The 19,281-nt window shown below is 42.2% G+C and overlaps 1 protein-coding gene across 11 annotated transcripts in view; it reads left to right on the top strand.

Moving 5' to 3' along the window:
- CIT (citron rho-interacting serine/threonine kinase) overlaps positions 1–19,281 on the top strand; it is a 167,990-nt gene that overhangs the window by 36,975 nt on the left and 111,734 nt on the right. For all 11 annotated transcript variants that reach the window (XM_067700789.1, XM_067700794.1, XM_067700796.1 and 8 more), the window contains 2 exons: positions 2,776–2,979; positions 4,418–4,571. In XM_067700789.1, coding sequence (XP_067556890.1) covers positions 2,776–2,979; positions 4,418–4,571 — 358 coding nt within the window. The remainder of the gene's footprint in view (positions 1–2,775; positions 2,980–4,417; positions 4,572–19,281) is intronic.

The raw sequence follows: 19,281 nt of genomic DNA, 5'->3' as shown, positions 1-19,281 counted from the left end.
ACAGGAAGGGGATTGGGAGGAGGAAGACTGTTTTTCTTACCTTCTTCTCCATCTGCTTTCTGCTTGTAAAAGAATCTGCTGGGTTAATCCCCTCCTTCCCTCCTTTCTTTTCTTTTCAACCCTCTGTCTCTCGAAAATGTGACAGACTCTTCTGTCTCCTAGTCATTTTATTGTTGTCTCCTCCTGAACTGGTATATTTTCTTCCCTGTCAATACAGGGAAAATTAAAGTTCAGTAAAACTGGGGCCTTGTCAGATGGTTATACTGCAGTCAGGCTACGCTCCTAGTACACGGTCCCACTTTTAATATCTCACCCAGAGTAGCTGGCTGTGAATTGCCACCAGAGGATAGTGAAAGGATCTTGCAAAATCCTTATCAAGATGTGTCAGATTACATGTTGAACAGGTTTAATGTACTTGGAGGTCAGTAACTAATGGAAACTTAGGAGCCATTAATTTTCATTAAAAGTCTTTGTTAATTGATACTAATTACTGTGGTAGGAGAAGTACAGAAAGCAAGCTAGGGAATTTTTTTTTTTAATTTTGGAAATTTACAAAATTGTTAGACATAAATGTGTATAATCACATACCTGTTATGGGGCAAAAACAGTTGCAGAGTTATCCAGCTCTTTGGTAAGTCTAACCATTAGTTTGAAAATGAGGCATTGACAGTTTATACCTTTTGCTGGGTCGTGCTGATCAACATGACCCAGTCAACTTCCTTTCAATTCTTTGGTTGTGAGTAAGTGACCAAGCCCTGGGAGCTGCCATCTCCTAAGGATATTCAGGAGAACTGAATTGTCCCCAGACAATCTAGTGTGATGATAAAATAAAATCTAATACATAGAAATGATGAATATTTGAGGATTGTGTATTAATGGTTTTGCAAAATAGGCATAAAGGGTAAGCATTTAATCAACTATACCGTGGCATTACCAATACCTAGTCAAACCAAGATGTAACAGTTTTTCTTCTCTTGTTTTGATATTTTAAAGATATTGTAAAACAACTATACCCCAATTTAAAAAAAAAAAAGATACTTATTTCTAGTTGTCAGCATTCAGGATTTTTTTTTCCCCCCAAATCTTGTAATTTAATCTCAGTTCTGTGCTGAGCTCATTAACACACACACATTAAAAGACAGAAGTCTTGGCTCAAGCTTCGCGAAATCAAGGCCTCCCCTTGACCAAAGCTACACTCATTTCCTCAAGCTTAAGGTGTCCTGTCTTAGACCAAATATTTTCTCCTCTCTCCTCACTTTAGTCCCTCAGCACAGGCCTGTGGGTTTCTTGGGTGGCGTGACCATCTAACTTTCCCAGGCATGTGTTTGCAGTGGAAGCCCTATTGCTCAAAGTGATGGCTGACTGGTGTCAAGAATAACAGTATCACACTGCTTTCTGGGTTTAGGGTTTGAAAAAAGCCTGTGATGGGCCTGAGGGAAGGGGTGAAAAGAGAGGGAGTAGGGACAATGATTTTGTTTCCTATAACAATGGGTCTTTGAGGCAGAGGAATAGACCAGATTAAAGTTTCGGGCTGGAAGAGCTTGGGTCTTTGTCACTGGGGAAAGGAGACCTCTTAGCATCTTCTCTAAACATTGACTTTCCTCTCAATCTCCATTCAAAGCAAAGCAAAGCAAAGCAAAGCAAATTGACGTTCTTGATATAAAGCCCAGCCTTAAAGGTATGTGGCCATACCTATAAAATCTCTCAGCTCACTCAGGGGCAATTAACACCCTTTAATGGGGAGAGAGTTCTTTTGCACCATGTAGCTGCTGCTGTGAGAGAAGCCTTTTTAGATGTAGGGTTATTGGACAACTGGTCAACCCAATATGTGACTAACATCAGGCCCTCTCTGTTTTGATGAGGAATAAGGTTAGAGAGGTGATCCTTAGACTTCAAATTTCATGATTCAATAAAACTTCAAGACAATTTTGAAGACCAAAAGTTTGCCAGCTTACTAGGTTGCCTAGGAAGGAGTGGGGGTGAGGGGCAGAAAACATACCCTTTTCATCTGCATCATTTCAAGAAACAAGTATGTTTAAACACTAAATCAGTCAGAAGGACAAATTCTCAGAAATAAGAACAGTTCTTTAAGTGGAATATATTAGCTTTATAAAAAGACCTCGTACATTGTCCTGATATTTCTTTGTCAAGATCATGTGCTTCGGTACCATAGGATTGGAGGGCTCTGGGTCTCTGAACAGTGGGGAGGGAACCACAGAAATGGGATTTCGGGGTGAGGAAAATGAACTCATTAACATTTGACCTCTGGTAGAAATTATTTATCATGTCTTGCCCTGCGGGGGGGCCGAATAGGAATGTTGACTCCAAATATTTAAACTTGAGATATAACACATGCTTGCAGTGTTGTGTTGCCAGCTAGCTGCCAGTTTTTCAATAATGAGTAGATCTTTTAGATTCATCTTTACATGTTGTTATCGTTTTACTGTTTTCATACGTAAGAGAAGTTCTGTCATATCAGTAAGATGTATCAGGAACGACATCTTCCTTTGTAGGCATATACCCAACTCTCATTTGTGTAACTAAATGTATGTATCATCAACAACCCTGGGCCCTTTGCCTTTGGATTATATTATGTGTTTTTTTTTTTTTTTTTAAGTTAGTGAATCATTTGCTTTTCCTGATGCTGTGCCACTTGACAGAAAGTTCAAGTGCCTGGGAGAATAGTAATCAGTGGCAAATCAGCTTATGTCTGTTGGTAATCCATTTGAGGATAATTGAAAATTTGCTGTGTTCATTTTATTTATGGGTTTCCAGGTGAATGCCAAACTCCCAGTTGGGACCCCAGATTACATGGCCCCTGAAGTGTTGACCGTCCTGAATGGGGATGGAAGAGGTGCCTATGGCCTAGACTGTGATTGGTGGTCAGTGGGAGTTATTGCTTATGAGATGGTTTATGGAAGGTCCCCATTCACTGAGGGAACCTCAGCCAGAACCTTCAGTAACATCATGAATTTCCAGGTAAAGAGCCATTATTAGATTTTGAAGTAATATTGAGAAATGTCGTTTAAAATTGTGCGAATGAAAGTTTATAATGTAAACCAGCAGTTCTGGATAATAACAACTACTTTATATAGCATTTTACGCCAAAAGCGGTTCTAAATGCTTTATTAATTGTATTATATTGACTCTCAGCTGCCAGTAATTATAAGCTTATGCCATCACTTTATGTACCATTAAAAAAGAAAAACTGCTGCCCATTAATCTAGGATATTTCATTGATTTCAGTGTTGTCAAATGTGAATAAAATGGGAGTCTTAAAATTTGTGAAATATAGTTCATTAACTTGGCGAATCCTCAAACAATCCTGTGAGGTAGATGATATTATTATTTTCATTTTACAGATGAGGAAGCCAAAGCACAGAGTGGTTAAGTAACTTGCCCAAAATAGCACAGGCAGTCTGGCTTTGAAATCCATGTTCTTATATGCAATACTGCTTAGTACTGCTGGCTGTCAAACATGGTAGTAAAAGTCAAAGACATGGATTAGAAATACAGTAATAGATACATAAAGTAGAATTAAACCTATTTTCTAATAACTGTATTTGTCACTATAGTAAGCCCATTTCTTAAGGATATGATGAATATCTATGTTTTAGTTTCAACCAAAAGGAAAAAGAATGTATTTCACAGGTTTTTATATATCATCCAATTTCTTCCTGGGATGCTTAATGCGTATTTTTCTATGTATAGTACACTTTCTGTATGCTTAATACATACATACATTATTTGTTATTCCGGAGTCTACTCCTGAGTTAAAGTTTCCCCTGAGATGATGCTTGGGGCTCATTTGTTTCCTTCATTTCCATCCATTCATTCAGTAACGAGTGAATTGCACTAGGCACTGTTAGGTGTTAGGTACCAGGTTTGCAGTTATGGGCAAGAAGGAGAAAGGCCCTCTCGGCCTTCTTTCTCCATCATCACACAAATCAAAATACACCGTGTATGTGCAAAAGCAGAACACGGGGAGCACGCGGGAGGGAGTGAGTGATAGGGTGGGAGAGGGAGGCCGGGAGGTAGGCAGGGAAGAGGGGCTGAGGTTGGGGAGGGCCTTCTGGGCAGAGAGGGCAGAGTGATTTGTTCAGACAGCTTTAAATAGCTCATTGTTGTTGCTTGGCAAACAGCGAGGTGGGGAGTGTAGCTAGATGAGATGGGAGAGGGTACAGGGATCAAGTTATGAAGGGTATTGAACCCTTGCAAGGGAGCTAGGCCTATTGATATGAATAGGCTGTTTATTTTGGGAACATGTCTTTGGTCCCAAGTTAAGAGGGCATAAAACTTCCTTCTTAAAAAAAAAAAAGAAAGAAACTTGCATATACGAGAATTACTTTTTTAACTTGGAGACATGAGAAGCTGAATTTACTAAGGGAATAATAATTATTATTTTTTTTTGCAATAGCGGTTTTTGAAGTTTCCAGATGATCCCAAAGTTAGCAGTGAATTACTTGATCTGATCCAAAGTTTGTTGTGTGGCCAGAAAGAGAGACTGAAGTTTGAAGGCCTTTGCTGTCATCCTTTCTTCTCTAAAATCGACTGGAGTGACATTCGAAACTGTAAGTAGAGTCGTGTTCCTTCAATTCCAGTGTTGGGATTAAGAAACGCTTAAGAATGATCTGAAATTACTCTGGCCCACAGAAGCTGGTATAAATTGTATAAGTAAGGGTTTTAATTACTTATAGGAGTAGAAAAGGGTAATGATGTAGCTGTCTTTAGTAATAAGTCTTCTTTAACATTGTTGGCACAGAACTGGGTCACTTAAACAAACTCTGTGTTTATGTGGCCTTTGGATTATTACCCCTCAGTACATTAGAGGTACAGATTGATAGAGAGTGAAGGTTGTCACTTGGTTTGACAGAATTTCTTCCCAGAAGAAGAGTGGACCTAACTATTTCGTTCACAAGAATAGGAAAAAGACTCAGATTAGGCAAAGTGCCAGGGTTGCTCTGCTAATGGCCAAGCCTGCCCTAAAGCCATGAATGCCTTGCTGTGTTCGTTTGTTTCCCTCTAAAATATTTGTCTTTGCTCACAAGCATGTAAAACCTATAATGCACATGCACAGTGGATTCATTCATACATCGCCTTGTTATCCATTAGTGCAAACTAAATTCATTAAAAACAAAGACCTGATTTATTATCAACAAATGCAAAATGCTTGGTGTTTTACAAATTGGTGGTTTTTTTTCAACCTTTTTATTCTTGGATGTGTTGTTGATTGAATGTGATCTAATGACCTGACCCAGTGATTAGTGTAGATTAGGGTCTGCAGGAAAGCAGTTGGCCTGGTTGAGTGTTTGATTTTTAGTGATTTCCCTTCTGATAGGGAAATGGAATCCATTTCTAGGTGTCAAAACCAGGCTTCTAGTTGGAGCTGTATTGTAATTATAACCTCTTGTACCTTCAGCTGGAATGTATGAGTTGGGTTAACAGGCAGTATTGTCCATTTTGATGGTTTCTCTGACCCCCTGCCAAAATATTTAAGTAGGCTGTATTTCCATAAATTGCTCTTGGCATTTTTTTTTCTTCCGTGAGCGACATCACTGTATTTTTCAAATCTTTAGGCACCAACCCCCACATCTCCAAGGTTCAGAGCTTTTAACCAGCAATACGTTTTTTGTTTTTTCTGGCTGCGCCGAGTGGCTTGTGGGATATTCGTTATATCCTGACCAGGGATTGAACCTGCACCCTCAACAGGGAAAGCACCGAGTCCTACAGGACCACAGGACCGTCAGGGAATTCCGAAATTCCCGCAGCAATATGTTTTCAGTGTGGTCTTCCTTTTTTGCTTTTGGAAAGATTTGAAACAGTTTCTTTTTGATGCTGCTCAGATACTTAATCTTTTCTGGCATTACCTTATCTCTGTAATCTTGAATAAGAAAGTTCATTTTTTTATGCCTGCCCTTGCCGATGGTGTCTAATAATGTATCTTCACTCTAGTAAGTCAGTGAACGGTGATTAATTACACAGGTAACTTTATTCTGTATTTTGGTAAACCTTGATGATGTTTTTGGTATCATGTCAGAATTCTCCGATTTCGTTCTAGTCTTTTCCTCTCAGGCTGTTTATTGGTTTTAGGCTTGTTGGGCTTACGAGGGTAAGTACTGTTCTGTAAATTATAATACATAGTGCCCAGGGAGGATATGTGTTGGCGCAGAGCGTGGCCCCTGCTGTCCATCATGAGGCCCATCTTGTGGAAGGTCGTGGTTATCACTGGGATGAGATGACTCTGGGATGGGTCACTGCAGTCTTGGTCATCTTCACACTTGTTGCCTCCACGCTTGACTCACCATGTCTCCTGTGGTCCTGCTTAATGTTTCCGTATCCTGATAAATATCCACTTAGTTTTTCCTTATCTTTAACACGTGTTTCTCCCCCTCCTACACCCAGTTCATATGAGGGAATTCTCATCCAGCTGAATCCTGATTCTTTTTAAACTTATTTTTTAAAATAAAAATTGTGGGCTTCCCTGGTGGCGCAGTGGTTGAGAGTCCGCCTGCCGATGCAGGGGACGCGGGTTCGTGTCCCGGTCCGGGAAGATCCCACATGCCGCGGAGCCATGGCCGCTGAGCCTGTGCGTCCGGAGCCTGTGCTCCACAATGGGAGAGGCTACAACAGTGAGAGGCCCGTGTACAGCAAAAACAAAAAACAAAAACCAAAAAAAACAAAAAAATAAAAATTGTATATATTTAAGGTGCACGACATAGTGATTTGATATACATATGTAATGGTGGAATGATTACTACAGTGAAGCTAATTAACATAGTTTCCTCCCTCCCTCCCTCCTTCTCTCTCTCTCTTTCCCTCCTTCTCTCTCTCTCTCTTTCCCTCCCTCCCTTTCTTTTTTCTTTCTTTTATGAGAGAGCACCTGAAATCTGCTCTCTTAACAAATTTTCAGTATTCACTACAGTATTATTAAGTGTAGTCATCACACTGTACATTAGATCTCTAGGACTTGTTCATCCTACATCACTCCAACTTTGTACTCTTTGACTAGAATCTCCCCATTTCCCCCACCTCCCCACCCCAGTAACCATCTTTCTACTCTGTGCTTCTATGTATTCGACTTTTTTAGATTCCACATATGAGTGAGATCATGTAGTTTTTTTCTTTCCATGTCTGTCATATTGCCCTTTGCACCGTGACCTCCAGGTTCATCCATATTGTTGCAAATGGCAGGATTTCCTTCTTTTTTTTAAGACTGAGTAATATTCCATCACACATATGTAAATAATCCATTCGTCCACTGATGGACACTTAGGTTGTTTCCATATCTTGGCTACTGTGAATAATGCTGTCATGAACGTGAGAGCACAGATAGCTCTTTGAAGTACTGATTTCATTTTCTTTGGGTGTATACCCAGAAGACGGATTCCTGGATCACATGATAGTTCTATTTTTAGTTCTCTGAGCAACGTCTATACTGTTTCCATAGTGGCTGCACCAATTTATATTACTACCAACAGTGCACAAGGAGTCCCTTTTCTCTACATCCTTGCCAATAGTGATTATCTCTTATCTTTTTTTTTTTTTTTGCGGTACGCGGGCCTCTCACTGTTGTGGCCTCTCCCGTTGCGGAGCACAGGCTCCGGACGCGCAGGCTCAGCGGCCATGGCTCACGGGCCTAGCCGCTCCGCGGCATGTGGGATCTTCCCGGACCGGGGCACGAACCCATGTCCCCCGCATCAGCAGGTGGACTCTCAACCACTGCGCCACCAGGGAAGCCCCTTATCTCTTATCTTTTTGATGATAGCTATCCTAACAGGTATGAAGTGATATCTCATTGTGGTTCTGATTTGCATTTCCCTGATGATTAGTGATGTTGACCACCTTTTCATATACCTGTTGGTCATTTGTATGTCTTCTTTAGAAAAATGTCTTTTCATGTCTTTTGCCTTGAATCCTGATTCTAAAACTCTAACAGAAACTCTTGGTGTGTTTTTTTTTATAAATTTATTTTATTTATATACTTCTGGCTGTGTTGGGTCTTCGTTGCTGCGCACGGGCTTTCTCTAGTTGCGGCGAGCGGGGGCTACTCTTCGTTGCGGTGGGCAGGCTTCTCATTGTGGTGTCTTCTCTTGTTGCAGAGCACAGGCTCTAGGTGCGTGGGCTTCAGTAGTTGTGGCATGTGGGCTCAGTAGTTGTGGCTCATGGGCTCTAGAGTGCAGGCTCAGTAGTTGTGGCACATGGGCTTAGTTGCTCGGCAGCATGTGGGATCTTCCCAGACCAGGGCTCAAACCCATGTCCCCTGCATTGGCAGGCGGCTTCTTAACCACTGAGCCACCAGGGAAGTCCCTCTTGACGGTTTTTAAAATATAAGTCCCAATACAGTGGTTCAGAAGAGTCATGAAATATGTTTGCCTTAAATAAAATTTCTTGTAATTTATTTTCTTTCTAAGATGAATTAATTGATTATTTTAATTTTTATTTCTTGGCCGCATTGTGCAGCTTGCAGGATCTTAGTTCCCTGACCAGAGGTTGAACCCAGGCCCCTGGTAGTGAAAGCGCTGAGTCCTAACCACTGGACCATCAGGGAACTCCCAATTTCTTGCAGTTTAAATAAACGTTTTACTTTGGAATAATATCAGATTTATAGAAAAGTTGCAAAGATAGTACAGAGAGTTCCCACCTACGCTTCTCCCAGTTTCTCTTAATGTTAGCATCCTACATAACAATACCGCATTTGTCAAAATAGGATTAGCATTAGTACATAACTATTAATTAAACTTCGACTTTATTCCAGTTTCCCCACACATGTCCCTTTTCTGTTCCAGGAATCAACCCAGGGTACCATATTGCAATTAGAATGTATGCAGTAGATATGACTTATCATGGCTGAGATGCTTGTGTAGCTCAGCCAGTGGGTGGGATCTCCATGCCCACTGAGGATTGGGAGGGCCTTTCCCTGGAGGTTCCATGGCATCCCTGACTGCACAGAGTGCTATGGTATTCATTTTCAGTGTCTCCTAGCAGATTTTATTGCTTTCCACCAACCTCTGATCCTTGTGTATTTGCAATCAACTCAGGGTTTGTGATTGAAAACATTGCTGGACTCCATGCCATTTGAGCTATTTTCTACTAGGTAACTCTAACAGAAATTATGCCTTTGTTTAGTCCTGTTTCTCACACACATTGAGTGACTCTCATCAACCAAAGCACTTGAAGTCATTAGGTTTCCCGAGTTCCTAGTTGCTGCTCACATGCCTTGTGGTTCCAGGCTGTTGCATATTTCCACACACGAGACTGTCTCTTGATGAAAGCAACATTAGCCTTTCTGCTATTTCACCGCTAATTCTTCTTTTTCTTGTTGTAACCAATGAAAGGAAGTAGTGCTTAACACAACAGGTAATAGCCTTCTAAAACTCATTATCTCAAGAGGTGGTCCTGGCAGGATATATAAATGCAATTTAAAAAGGGTTTGGGCAAGTTCATGAGTGACAGAATTGGGAGTGGCTACTGGGAGAAACTAGGACATGCCTTGGCTTTGACCCCTGAGGTCAGATGGAGCATCTGCACCTTCTTGGGTCCGGCCCCTTGGAGTTGCTGTGGGCAACACCACCTGAATCAGGAATCTGACCTAGTTCAGGAGTGTTTATTCTCCCAGCAAGTCAAGAGCTCTCTGATGCGTTACTGCCACTCTCATGGGTTACCGTGCACCTATTACCCTGATGTTTCATTCCCAGCCTCATGCGATCAGATGTAAAGTTGAGTTTTTAGCTGCTTATTACTATAATTTCAAGGCTGCTTTCCAAGTTTTAGTAGGGGGCCTCTTAAGTATACTAGCTGCCCCGAGCTGTGCAATTCCAGTGATGTTTCAGATATTGGGCAGGAGTCTGATTGTACCCCCGCCTGATTTTCTGGGCTTCTGGAAAGTTGAAGCCAATCAGACCCCCTCTTTCGTGCCTTTGGGGTTATGCCTACCTTTCCTGGCATCATGCACCTGTTAGTGTCAATGGGAGAGTTTTACTGTCAGGTGTGCCCTTCTACTCACATCTTTTTAAATGTCTTCCCCCAAAGGCATAGTGACGTCAACGGAACCAGCATGCTTGCACCTTTCATCCAAACCAGCCAAGTCTTGACAGTGAGAAACGCTTAATGAGAGTGTTGATTGTAGGTTGTTTCCTAGAGCATCTATGGCTAATGCTCTAGAGAACTTGTTTTGTCTGTTGCTTATGACTCGGCCTTCTTCTCTTGAATCATCTTCCTTTCACTCTTCTCAGAAAGGCACAGTTCTTGCAAAATCACTCTTGAGTTTCCAGGTCCTTAGCATTTGTTACAGAGAGTACGTTTCATTTCCATCCGGTAGTGACTCAGTGGTGGTCGTGTGCTGATCTGCCTTGAGATTTTCCCCTGCTGAAGAGGTTCCTTTGTCGTTGATCATTATTCACTACCTGGCCCCCGAACGGCTGTAGTGAAACCGCAGATGCACAACCCTGTGATCACTCTATAAACCTGAGGGATGATGGCCTTTGGTTTAAAGGAAAGGGAGTCTATGGCTTCCTAGCCTCAGGTGAAATTCTCACTTATTGTTGCGTGTAGAAATCAGCACCGTGAGACTCACTGGGTGTTTTATTTCAGTCCTTCAGTCTGATAGGAAACACTGGTTAAGTAGCAACTGTTTGGTGACAACCACCAGGTATTTAAGTATATTATGCTACGTTACTTCAAAACAATTCAGAGGTAAGAATTATTGTACCCATTCTACAGATATGTACACTGTGGTAACTTGTCTCAGGTCATACAGCAAGTGAGAGAGAGGGTCTATATTTGAGTTGAGGTCTGGGTGGTTCTAGATAGAGCCCGTGCTCTTAGAGCAATACCATGCATGCCTTAGCGTAAATAATTGTTATTAGTCATGTTTGTGTTGATGACAAATAATAAACCGCTCTTTAGTCTCTGTGTCTGTTCAAGCACATTTGGAATTTGTAGCAATTCTGAATCTACAAGATTCTTCATGATATCTGAGTGCTACATGCTAAGTGCTGTGTGCTGTGTGCTGTGTTAGGTGCTGTAGCTCTATTGATGAATAAATTTGGATACACCCCTGCTTTCAGGGAACGTACAGTCTAAGTTATAGGTCCCTTGCTTAAATAGAGCTGTAGTCCTGTTTAAATTGCCATACCACATAATGGTAGGAAGTTTGGGAACTCCCTGGTGGTCCAGTGGTTAGGACTCTGCACTTTCACTGCCGTGGGCCCAGGTTCAATCACTGGTTGGGGAACTAAGATCCTGCAAGCTGTGTGGTGTGGCCAAAAAACCAAAAAAGTAGAAAGTTGAATGCTTAGTAGGTCACCCACTGGCTTACTGAACCACATACGCTTGATCTTAAACAAAATGTAGACTGTGACCCAGTGACCCCTTCCCCATATACAGCATCTCCTTCTTTCTGCTAATCTATTACCCTCCCCATACCTCAGATCTAGCCTGGGAAAGGACCACGTTGGATCGATGACTCACTTCTAAAAATTTTTTTTTTATAAAGCTGTTTTCTTTCTTTATTTATTTATATTTTATTTATTTATTTTTGGCTGCATTGGGTCTTTGTTGCTGCACGCGGGCTTTCTCTAGTTGCTGAGAGTGGGGACTACTCTGTTGTGGTGCATGTGCTTCTCATTGCGGTGGCTTCTCTTGTGGAGCACAGGCTCTAGGCGTGTGGGCTTCAGTAGTTGTGGCATGCAGGCTCAGTAGTTGTTGCGCATGGGCTCTAGAGCGCAGGCTCAGTAGATGTGGTGCACGGGCTTTGTTGCTCTGTGGCATGTGGGATCTTCCCGGACCAGGGCTTGAACTCGTGTCCCCTGCATTGGCCGGCGGACACTTAACCACTGCGCCACAGGGAAGTCCTCACTTCTAAAATTGTGATTTATAGTCTCAAGGTGAATTGAGAGGACTTGATTCATGTTTTCTGTTTATTCTAGGTTATGTAGTTTCTCAACCTCGACACTGTTGACATTGAGGACCAGGTAATTATTTGTTCAGAGACTGTTCTGTGAATTGCAGGATGTTTAGCAGCACCCACAGATGCCAATAGCACTCTGCCCCCTGTGGCAACCCAAAATGTCTCCAGACATTTGCCCAGTGTCCCTTGGTGGGTACAGCCGCTCCTACTTGAGAACCATTGTTTTAGAAGGATTGGTCAGATAGTTACCAGGAGAGAGAATATCGCAGTAATCAGAGTCACTCAAGACTGCCATTGCTAACCAGCAGTGGAACTGTAGTCTGGGGTCAGGGGGACCCTGCTTCACTGAGTGTGGTCCATGGACCAGTGGCATCAGCATCACCGATATCACCTGGGAGCTTGTTAGAGATGCAGACTCAGGTTCCCCTCCACCCCAGACCTGCTGAGTCAGAAGCTGCACTTCAGTAAGATCCCTAGGAATAAAATTTCTGTGTGTAGCATTTGTGAAGCCCTGCAAAAGGAGAAAACGAGATCTGTCAACCTGAGAGTTTCTTGTGCATCTTGGCTGGGTTCTCCTCATTTTTTCCACTGGGCTCAGGGTAAGGGGAGACCGCTTTTTGGCTAAGGACTTCCCCGGGTGGATGGAAATGCTGGATTTTAGGTTCTGCTTTTGATGAATTTAAAGCTTTTCTTTCAGATGGACTGTACATCCTTCATATCTTTCGAGATGGTGGTTTAACTTAATCTCTTCCTGCTGATAGCAAATAGGTGGTTGTATAAAAGGCATTTGTATGCCTTCTACCCACTGCCCCCACCATTACTCTTGTCCCATATTTACTTTTTTTCTTTTTAATTGAAGTATATTTTGGTTTGCAATGTTGTGTTGGTTTCAGGTATACAGCATAGTGATTCAGTATTTTTGCAGATTATGTTCTATCATAGGTTATTACAAGGTAATCGGTATAATATTTACTTTCAATTAATGATGGATTACATTTCCTTCATTATCACTTTTTAGGTGTGTATTATATTGCCGTGCCCTTTACTGAGTACCTACTATGTGCCTGGGGCCCTGCAAAGCACACTATGCATATTATTGTCCTATTTACTCCTCCTAAAACCTCTATGAGGCAGACACTATATTTGGGCCCACAGTACAGATGAGGATACTGAGGCCTAAAGAGATGAAGCCACTGGCAAAGGACCAGTAGTTGAACCAGTAGTTGGCAGTGGTAGGAGTCTAACTCAGGTCTCCCTGACTCCAAATTCACTTTGCTTTATTTTGGGCCGTGCCGTGCAGCTAGTGGGATCTTAGTTCCCTGACCAGGGATTGAACCCAGGCCCTTGGCAGTGAGAACGTCCTAACCACTGGACCGCTAGGGAATTCCCAAGTTCAATTTGCTTTTTAAAAATTTATTTGAAAAAGCAGTACAGTCCATGATAAAAAAAAAAAAAATTCAAGCAACACAGAAGGTTAAATAGTGAAAAATTGTCTCCTTCCCACCACATGCCCAGTGCCTCTCCCTAAAGTGAACCATTATTGTCAATTTCTTGTGTAACTTTCCAAGACATTCTGTATGCTAATATAAACACCAGTATAGTCTGTACTCAACTGCATTGTTATACTGACTCCTAAGAATTCCGGAGTTTTTATTGTCAGGCTGTTTTCCTGCATCATTGAAATAAATGAAGGAGAAGTCTTTGTACAATCCCACCATGTTTATACTTTGAATTGGCCATCCTGACATTGAGTTCTGATGAGTGGTTCTCTCTTCTCAAATGAAAACCCCTTATGGTTTTGACATGCATATTTCATTTATTTCTTTTGGTGTTCTGCTTTTAGAATAGCGTTATCTCAGTGACTTGTACATTGTGTGTGTGTGTGTGTGTGTGTGTGTGTGTGTGTGTGGGTTTCGAGCCTTTTAAAGGTCTGCTTGTTTGGGGGTTTCTAGCAGTTGCACACCTGCCATGTTTTGATTTGTAAGCTAGTTGGATTCTGGCCATGTTTTGATTTCCAAGCTAGTTGGAGGAGGACAGCAGATGTACTTCTCTGTTAAACTGGGTTGGCCTTTAAATGTATCTCCCTGTGCGACACCCACCCAGTCACTTCAGGGGCTGGAGGAAATGAGGAAGGGGAACTGGGGGGTGTTCGGGGGATCAGCATGAGGGAGAGGAGGGTAGAAGGGTAAGGGGATGGTATAGTGATGGCAGAAACTCAATTTACTGGACCAGGAGCATGCGGGCACCACCTGCTAAAACATAAAAAAGGAATAATGGGGACATGGTCAGTAGCTCTTACAGGCTAAGAGATATACAGGGAAATATTTGCATGTCTCTTGGGGATTGTTCTGCTTTTTAATTTTTTTAATTTTTATATTTTATAGAGTAAGTTATTAATAAGAGAAAATAGGCTAAAAAAAGCTAAAAGCAGGGAATTTCCTGGTGGTCCAGTGGTTAGGACTTGGCACTTTCATTGCCGGGGCTCCGGGTTCAATCCCTGGTCAGGGAACTAAGATCCTGCAAGCCACACATTGGGGCCAAAAAAAAAAAAGCTAAATGCATATGGATTAGGATTCTAGGATCTCCCCCTCTAGTTTGAATTTAGAAGCTACCTCCAGAGAGGTTAAAAATATGTAATATTCCACTTTATTCCAAGATAACTTGAGATGGTTTACTTTAGAGATAATTGCAATACTAAAATGAGAAAAATAAATAAATGGAGAAATCTGGGTGAAGGGAGTATCAGGGTAAGGAAATAGAGTCAGGGTTAAAGGTAAAAACAAACAAATTCCTGTTACATTGGTAGACGGGGACGGATTTGGGATCCTCAGCCTCCTAGTGGCCAAAGCAAAAAGGAGAATACGAACAGTTGTAAGAGCTTCAGTCCCATGAGAAAAAAATCCAGAATGGTGTGCTCAGAAAAGACTCAGTTTTCTGGTACTGAGCCCTGAGGAATTTCAACATGGGGTTCCCCAAAATAAGACCCCTTGTGACGTGGTGGAGCGCACCCCTCTAATACGTGCCCTTGGGATTTCCCTATGACTGCGTCTTATGGTGCCTCTTAGTGTAAGCCAGTGCTGCAGGGCTAAATCCCACTTCAGAAAATCATTTCTGAATGTGGCAAATTCATGCCTTTCCTGGGAGAAGATGGGAAATGGGGAATAGGTTTGTCAGAGAGCCCGTAGATTGGAGTCCTCAACTCTTCAATTCTCACTTGCTTGGAAGGTTTTCCAGGAAACATGGAAATGATTTGGCTAAAGATTCAACATTATATTAAACATCTGGGACTCTATTCGACAGCCAGCTTTCCAGTCAATTCTGTGAAGTGCGGCGATTGCATTTACACTCATTTTCCGAGGGCAGAGTTCGGACAGAACTAAAGAGGGAGGCTGGCAGGAGTCAGAAGAGATCAGAGCTGGACGACGACCAGTGGGAGGTCCAGGTGGCTCATGACCACTGAGGGTTTGGGAACAAATTTCAGTGTCTTCACTTTAGAAAAGAGTGCCCGACTCTGTTGGTCCCTGGGGATGGAAAGAAAAGGATAACATTCAACCACAGCATCAGCAGTTTGGGGACCAAGACCCACTGTTCGTAGCCTTCAAAATTCTGACTAACAAAGGACACACACAAAGAACCGATAGCCACACAGGGACCAAAATAGCCACTTTACTCTTGGCAAGGGGGGGGGCACTCAAAAGCCTTTGATGAGGGTCTCCGGTAAATTTACGCCCTACCAGAGGAGAGTGGTGGGCCTTCTCTCATGGACAGGGAGGCCTTGCCCCAGTGCGCCTGGTGGGTAAGGAGGACAAGAGCCGTCCGTTGGCCGAGTGCCCGCCAGGCCTGGGTGTAGGCAGTAACCTAGGAAGCGTTGAGCCTGCTTCTTGCTTTTGAGGCACGGTAACCCTGTCTCTGGTACAACAGCCCGATAAATGCCCAGCTCTGCTGAGTCAGATGAGTTCCTCCTTCCCTAGGTGAGGAGTGAGTCAAGGGGTGAGACTAGATGTGTTCATTCATGGGGTGAAGGAGCCTGAGTGGAAGCTCCTTAGACCAGGAAACGATTGGGGACAAAATATTCTCCCATCCCAATGGTTGGAAGCAGCTTTATTGAGAAATAATAGGTCGACAATAAGCACATGTATTTCAGGTGCACAGTTTAAGTTTTGACATATGTATATACCTGTGAAAAAATCACCACACTCGGGATAATGAACAACCATCACCGCCTAAAGTTTCTTTGTGCCCCTTTGTAACCCTTCCCTACCACCCTCCCCGCACTGTCACCTCAGGCAATGACTGATCTGCCTTCTCTCACTGTACTTTATTTTTTTAATTTTTAAATTTTTTTGGCTGCATTGCATGGCTTGCGGGACCTTAGTTCCCCAACCAGGGATCGAACCTGGTCCCTCATTTGGGGAAAGCATGGAGTGAAAACACAGAGTCCTAACCACTGGTCCACCAGGAATTCCCTTTCCCTGTAGTTTAGTTTGTATTTTCTAAACGTTATATAAGTTGAGTCATAGAATATGTTCTTATTTAGCCTGGTTTCTTTCGTTCAACATCATTGTTCTGAGATTCATCCATGTTATAGCATGTGTCATAGTTCATTGTATGGATATACCACATTTTGTTTATCCATTCATCTGCTGATAGACATTTGAGTTGTTTCTTTGAAATATAGCTTCTATGAGCAAGTCTGTGGACATGTGCATTCATGTCTCTTGGGTAAGTCTCTAGGATTAGAATGGCTAGATCATATGGTAGGTGTATGCTTCACTTTTTAAGAAACTGCCTAACTTTTCTAAGTGGTTGTGTCATTTTACATTCCCGCCGACAGTGTGGATTTAAAGGCACTCATAACTTGGAGTATAGTTAGCTGTGGAGTTAGGCTTACATTTTTTTTAATTAAAAAAAAAAATATATATATATATATAATTTTTTTCCCCACGCCATTGACTTGACAAAGAAGCCAGGTCGTAGTCTTATAGAATATCCCCACATTTGTCTCTTTGCTTCTTCCTTAGGGGCTGATGGTGGTGGGTGGTGTTTTTCCCACCCCTGTAAACTGGAAAGTAGCCCCCAAAGCTAAAATAGAATCTGAGTTGACTTTTCTGAGAAGAGTATCTAGTAGAGGGGCTTCTCCTGGCCAAAGATGGGACAACATAAGCATCATAAAGACTGCAGTGGCTTGAAACCCATGACATATATGAAAATTCACTCGTTCATAGTGGCAACTGAAAAAAGAAGCCTAATTGGGCGCTTCTGGCGATTGCTAAGGCCCCACCCACCTCAGTACTCTGAATGTTGCTAAGTATAGGGAGAGGACCAAGCATTTATCCCACCTTCATATTTGAACTATATTCCAGGGTAACCAAGTTGTTAATGTGCTAATAGATGTAGAAAGAATGACGAACTTAGAAAACCACCATTTTTCAGCCCTCAATAAAATAATGATTCTAGGCAGTGATCATCCATGGTTGCTGAGATATGTAGTGAAAGATGGGAGGGAGCCTCATGGGGGAGCGACCAGGCTGATCTCACTGGACCCCATGGGTCATTCTTAACATCACACAAAGAAAGATAAGCAGACATGTGTGCCCTCTAATGTCATGGACTACGAAGTAGGCAACACATCCTGGGGAGTATTCTCGTCAAGAGAAGTTGAATATGAGTGTACAGGTGGCCCTGGCTTTAACTGCCAGTTTCCAGAAAACATGAGGGACAAAGAAACGTGTTAAATGATGTCACAAGGATACAATCAACCAAGTCTAGAATGTGGGAAATTCTACAGGGACATTGTGATCCAGTTTCTTAAACCAATAAATACTATTAAAAAAAAAGTCAGTGATTATAGATTGAGACATACCAACTAAATCAGTGTATGAACCTTGGTTGGATTCTGAGTCAGACAAATCAAATGTAAAGAGATATTATGGGGACAACTGGAGAAAATTGAACAAAAACATGGTATTAGATAATGTTAAGGAGTTACTGTTAATTTTTTGGGTGTGATGAAGGTATTATGGTCATGGTTTTTAAAAAGTCCTTATCTGTTAGAGCAGTGGTTCTTAACTGGAGGCAATTTGGCAGTGTCTGGAGGCATTTTTGGTTGCCATGACTTGCGGTGGCATTGGCATATCTAGTGGGTAGAGGTCAGGGACGCTGCTAAACACCCTGCCATACACATGGCAGCCCTCTACAACAAAGCATTCTGTAATCCGGATGTCGGTGGTGCCACAGTTGAGAAACCCTAAGTTAGGGATATCTGCTGCAGTAACTGTGGGTGAGATTATGATGTCTGGGGTTTGCTTTTTTGGCGGGGCAGGTGGGCGGTTACATTTTTATTCATCTGAATATATATTCTAATAATTCTTTCAACTTAGTCTGTGGTTGATAAATCTCCTGAATCTCTGAATGTTAAAAAGATACTTATTTTACCCTGTGACTTGAATGCTCATTTAGCCATTGGCACTTAGGTTCAAAATGATGGATGGTAGAAAACAGGTAGGAACATTTTTTCTGTTTTCTTCATAGATACATTTCAAGCACCTGGAACCATGACTGAAAAATAATAGTTGGTCCATTATAATTTTTTGATGAATGAGTGATTGTTTCATCATTGCTTTTTATGAGCACTGTGTATGAGTTAGCTACGGATATCTTTATTCTTTTACCTTGTGCTCCATCTAGCATGTACAAATACATGTATTTGCTTTTTTTTTTTTAAAATAAATTTATTTATTTATTTATTTTTGGCCGCATTGGGTCTTCATTCCTGTGCATGTGCTTTCTCTAGTTGTGGCGAGCAGGGGCTACTCTTATTTGCAGTGCGCGGGCTTCTCATTGTGGTGGCTTCTCTTGTTCTGGAGCACGGGATCTAGGCACCTGGGCTTCAGTAGTTGTGGCATGCGGGCTCTAGAGTGCAGGCTCAGTAGTTGTGGCACTCGGGCTCTAGAGCGTAGGCTCAGTAGTTGTGGCACACGGGCTTAGTTGCTCTGCGGCATGTGGGATCTTCCCCAACCAGGGCTCGAACCTGTGTCACCTGCATTGGCAGGCGGATTCTTAACCACTGCGCCACCAGGGAAGCCCTGTTTGCTTGTTTTTATTGTAGTTTTTGTTTTTTTTTTTAGGAACTGTTTAGAGCTGTGTACCTAGGTCTTTGTATTCTTTCCATTCAGCACTTGGATGGTACTTTTCATATGAAACATATCTTTCTTCCCCTCTGGAAAATAATTTTTTGTTGTTTCTTTGATAACTTGCTATTTTGGGGTTTGCTTTTAATAATCGGCGCACGTGCAAATAAAATAGGGGTGGGGATGGGATGAAACGAGAATGTTACAAGCTGTTGAGGGCACGCAGGAGTTCATTTTACTCCC

The sequence above is a fragment of the Pseudorca crassidens genome, chromosome 12, assembly GCF_039906515.1.
Source record: "Pseudorca crassidens isolate mPseCra1 chromosome 12, mPseCra1.hap1, whole genome shotgun sequence".
NCBI lineage: Eukaryota > Metazoa > Chordata > Mammalia > Artiodactyla > Delphinidae > Pseudorca > Pseudorca crassidens.
Note: the sequence above shows the minus strand (reverse complement) of the source record. Positions and strands in the feature narration are given on the sequence as shown.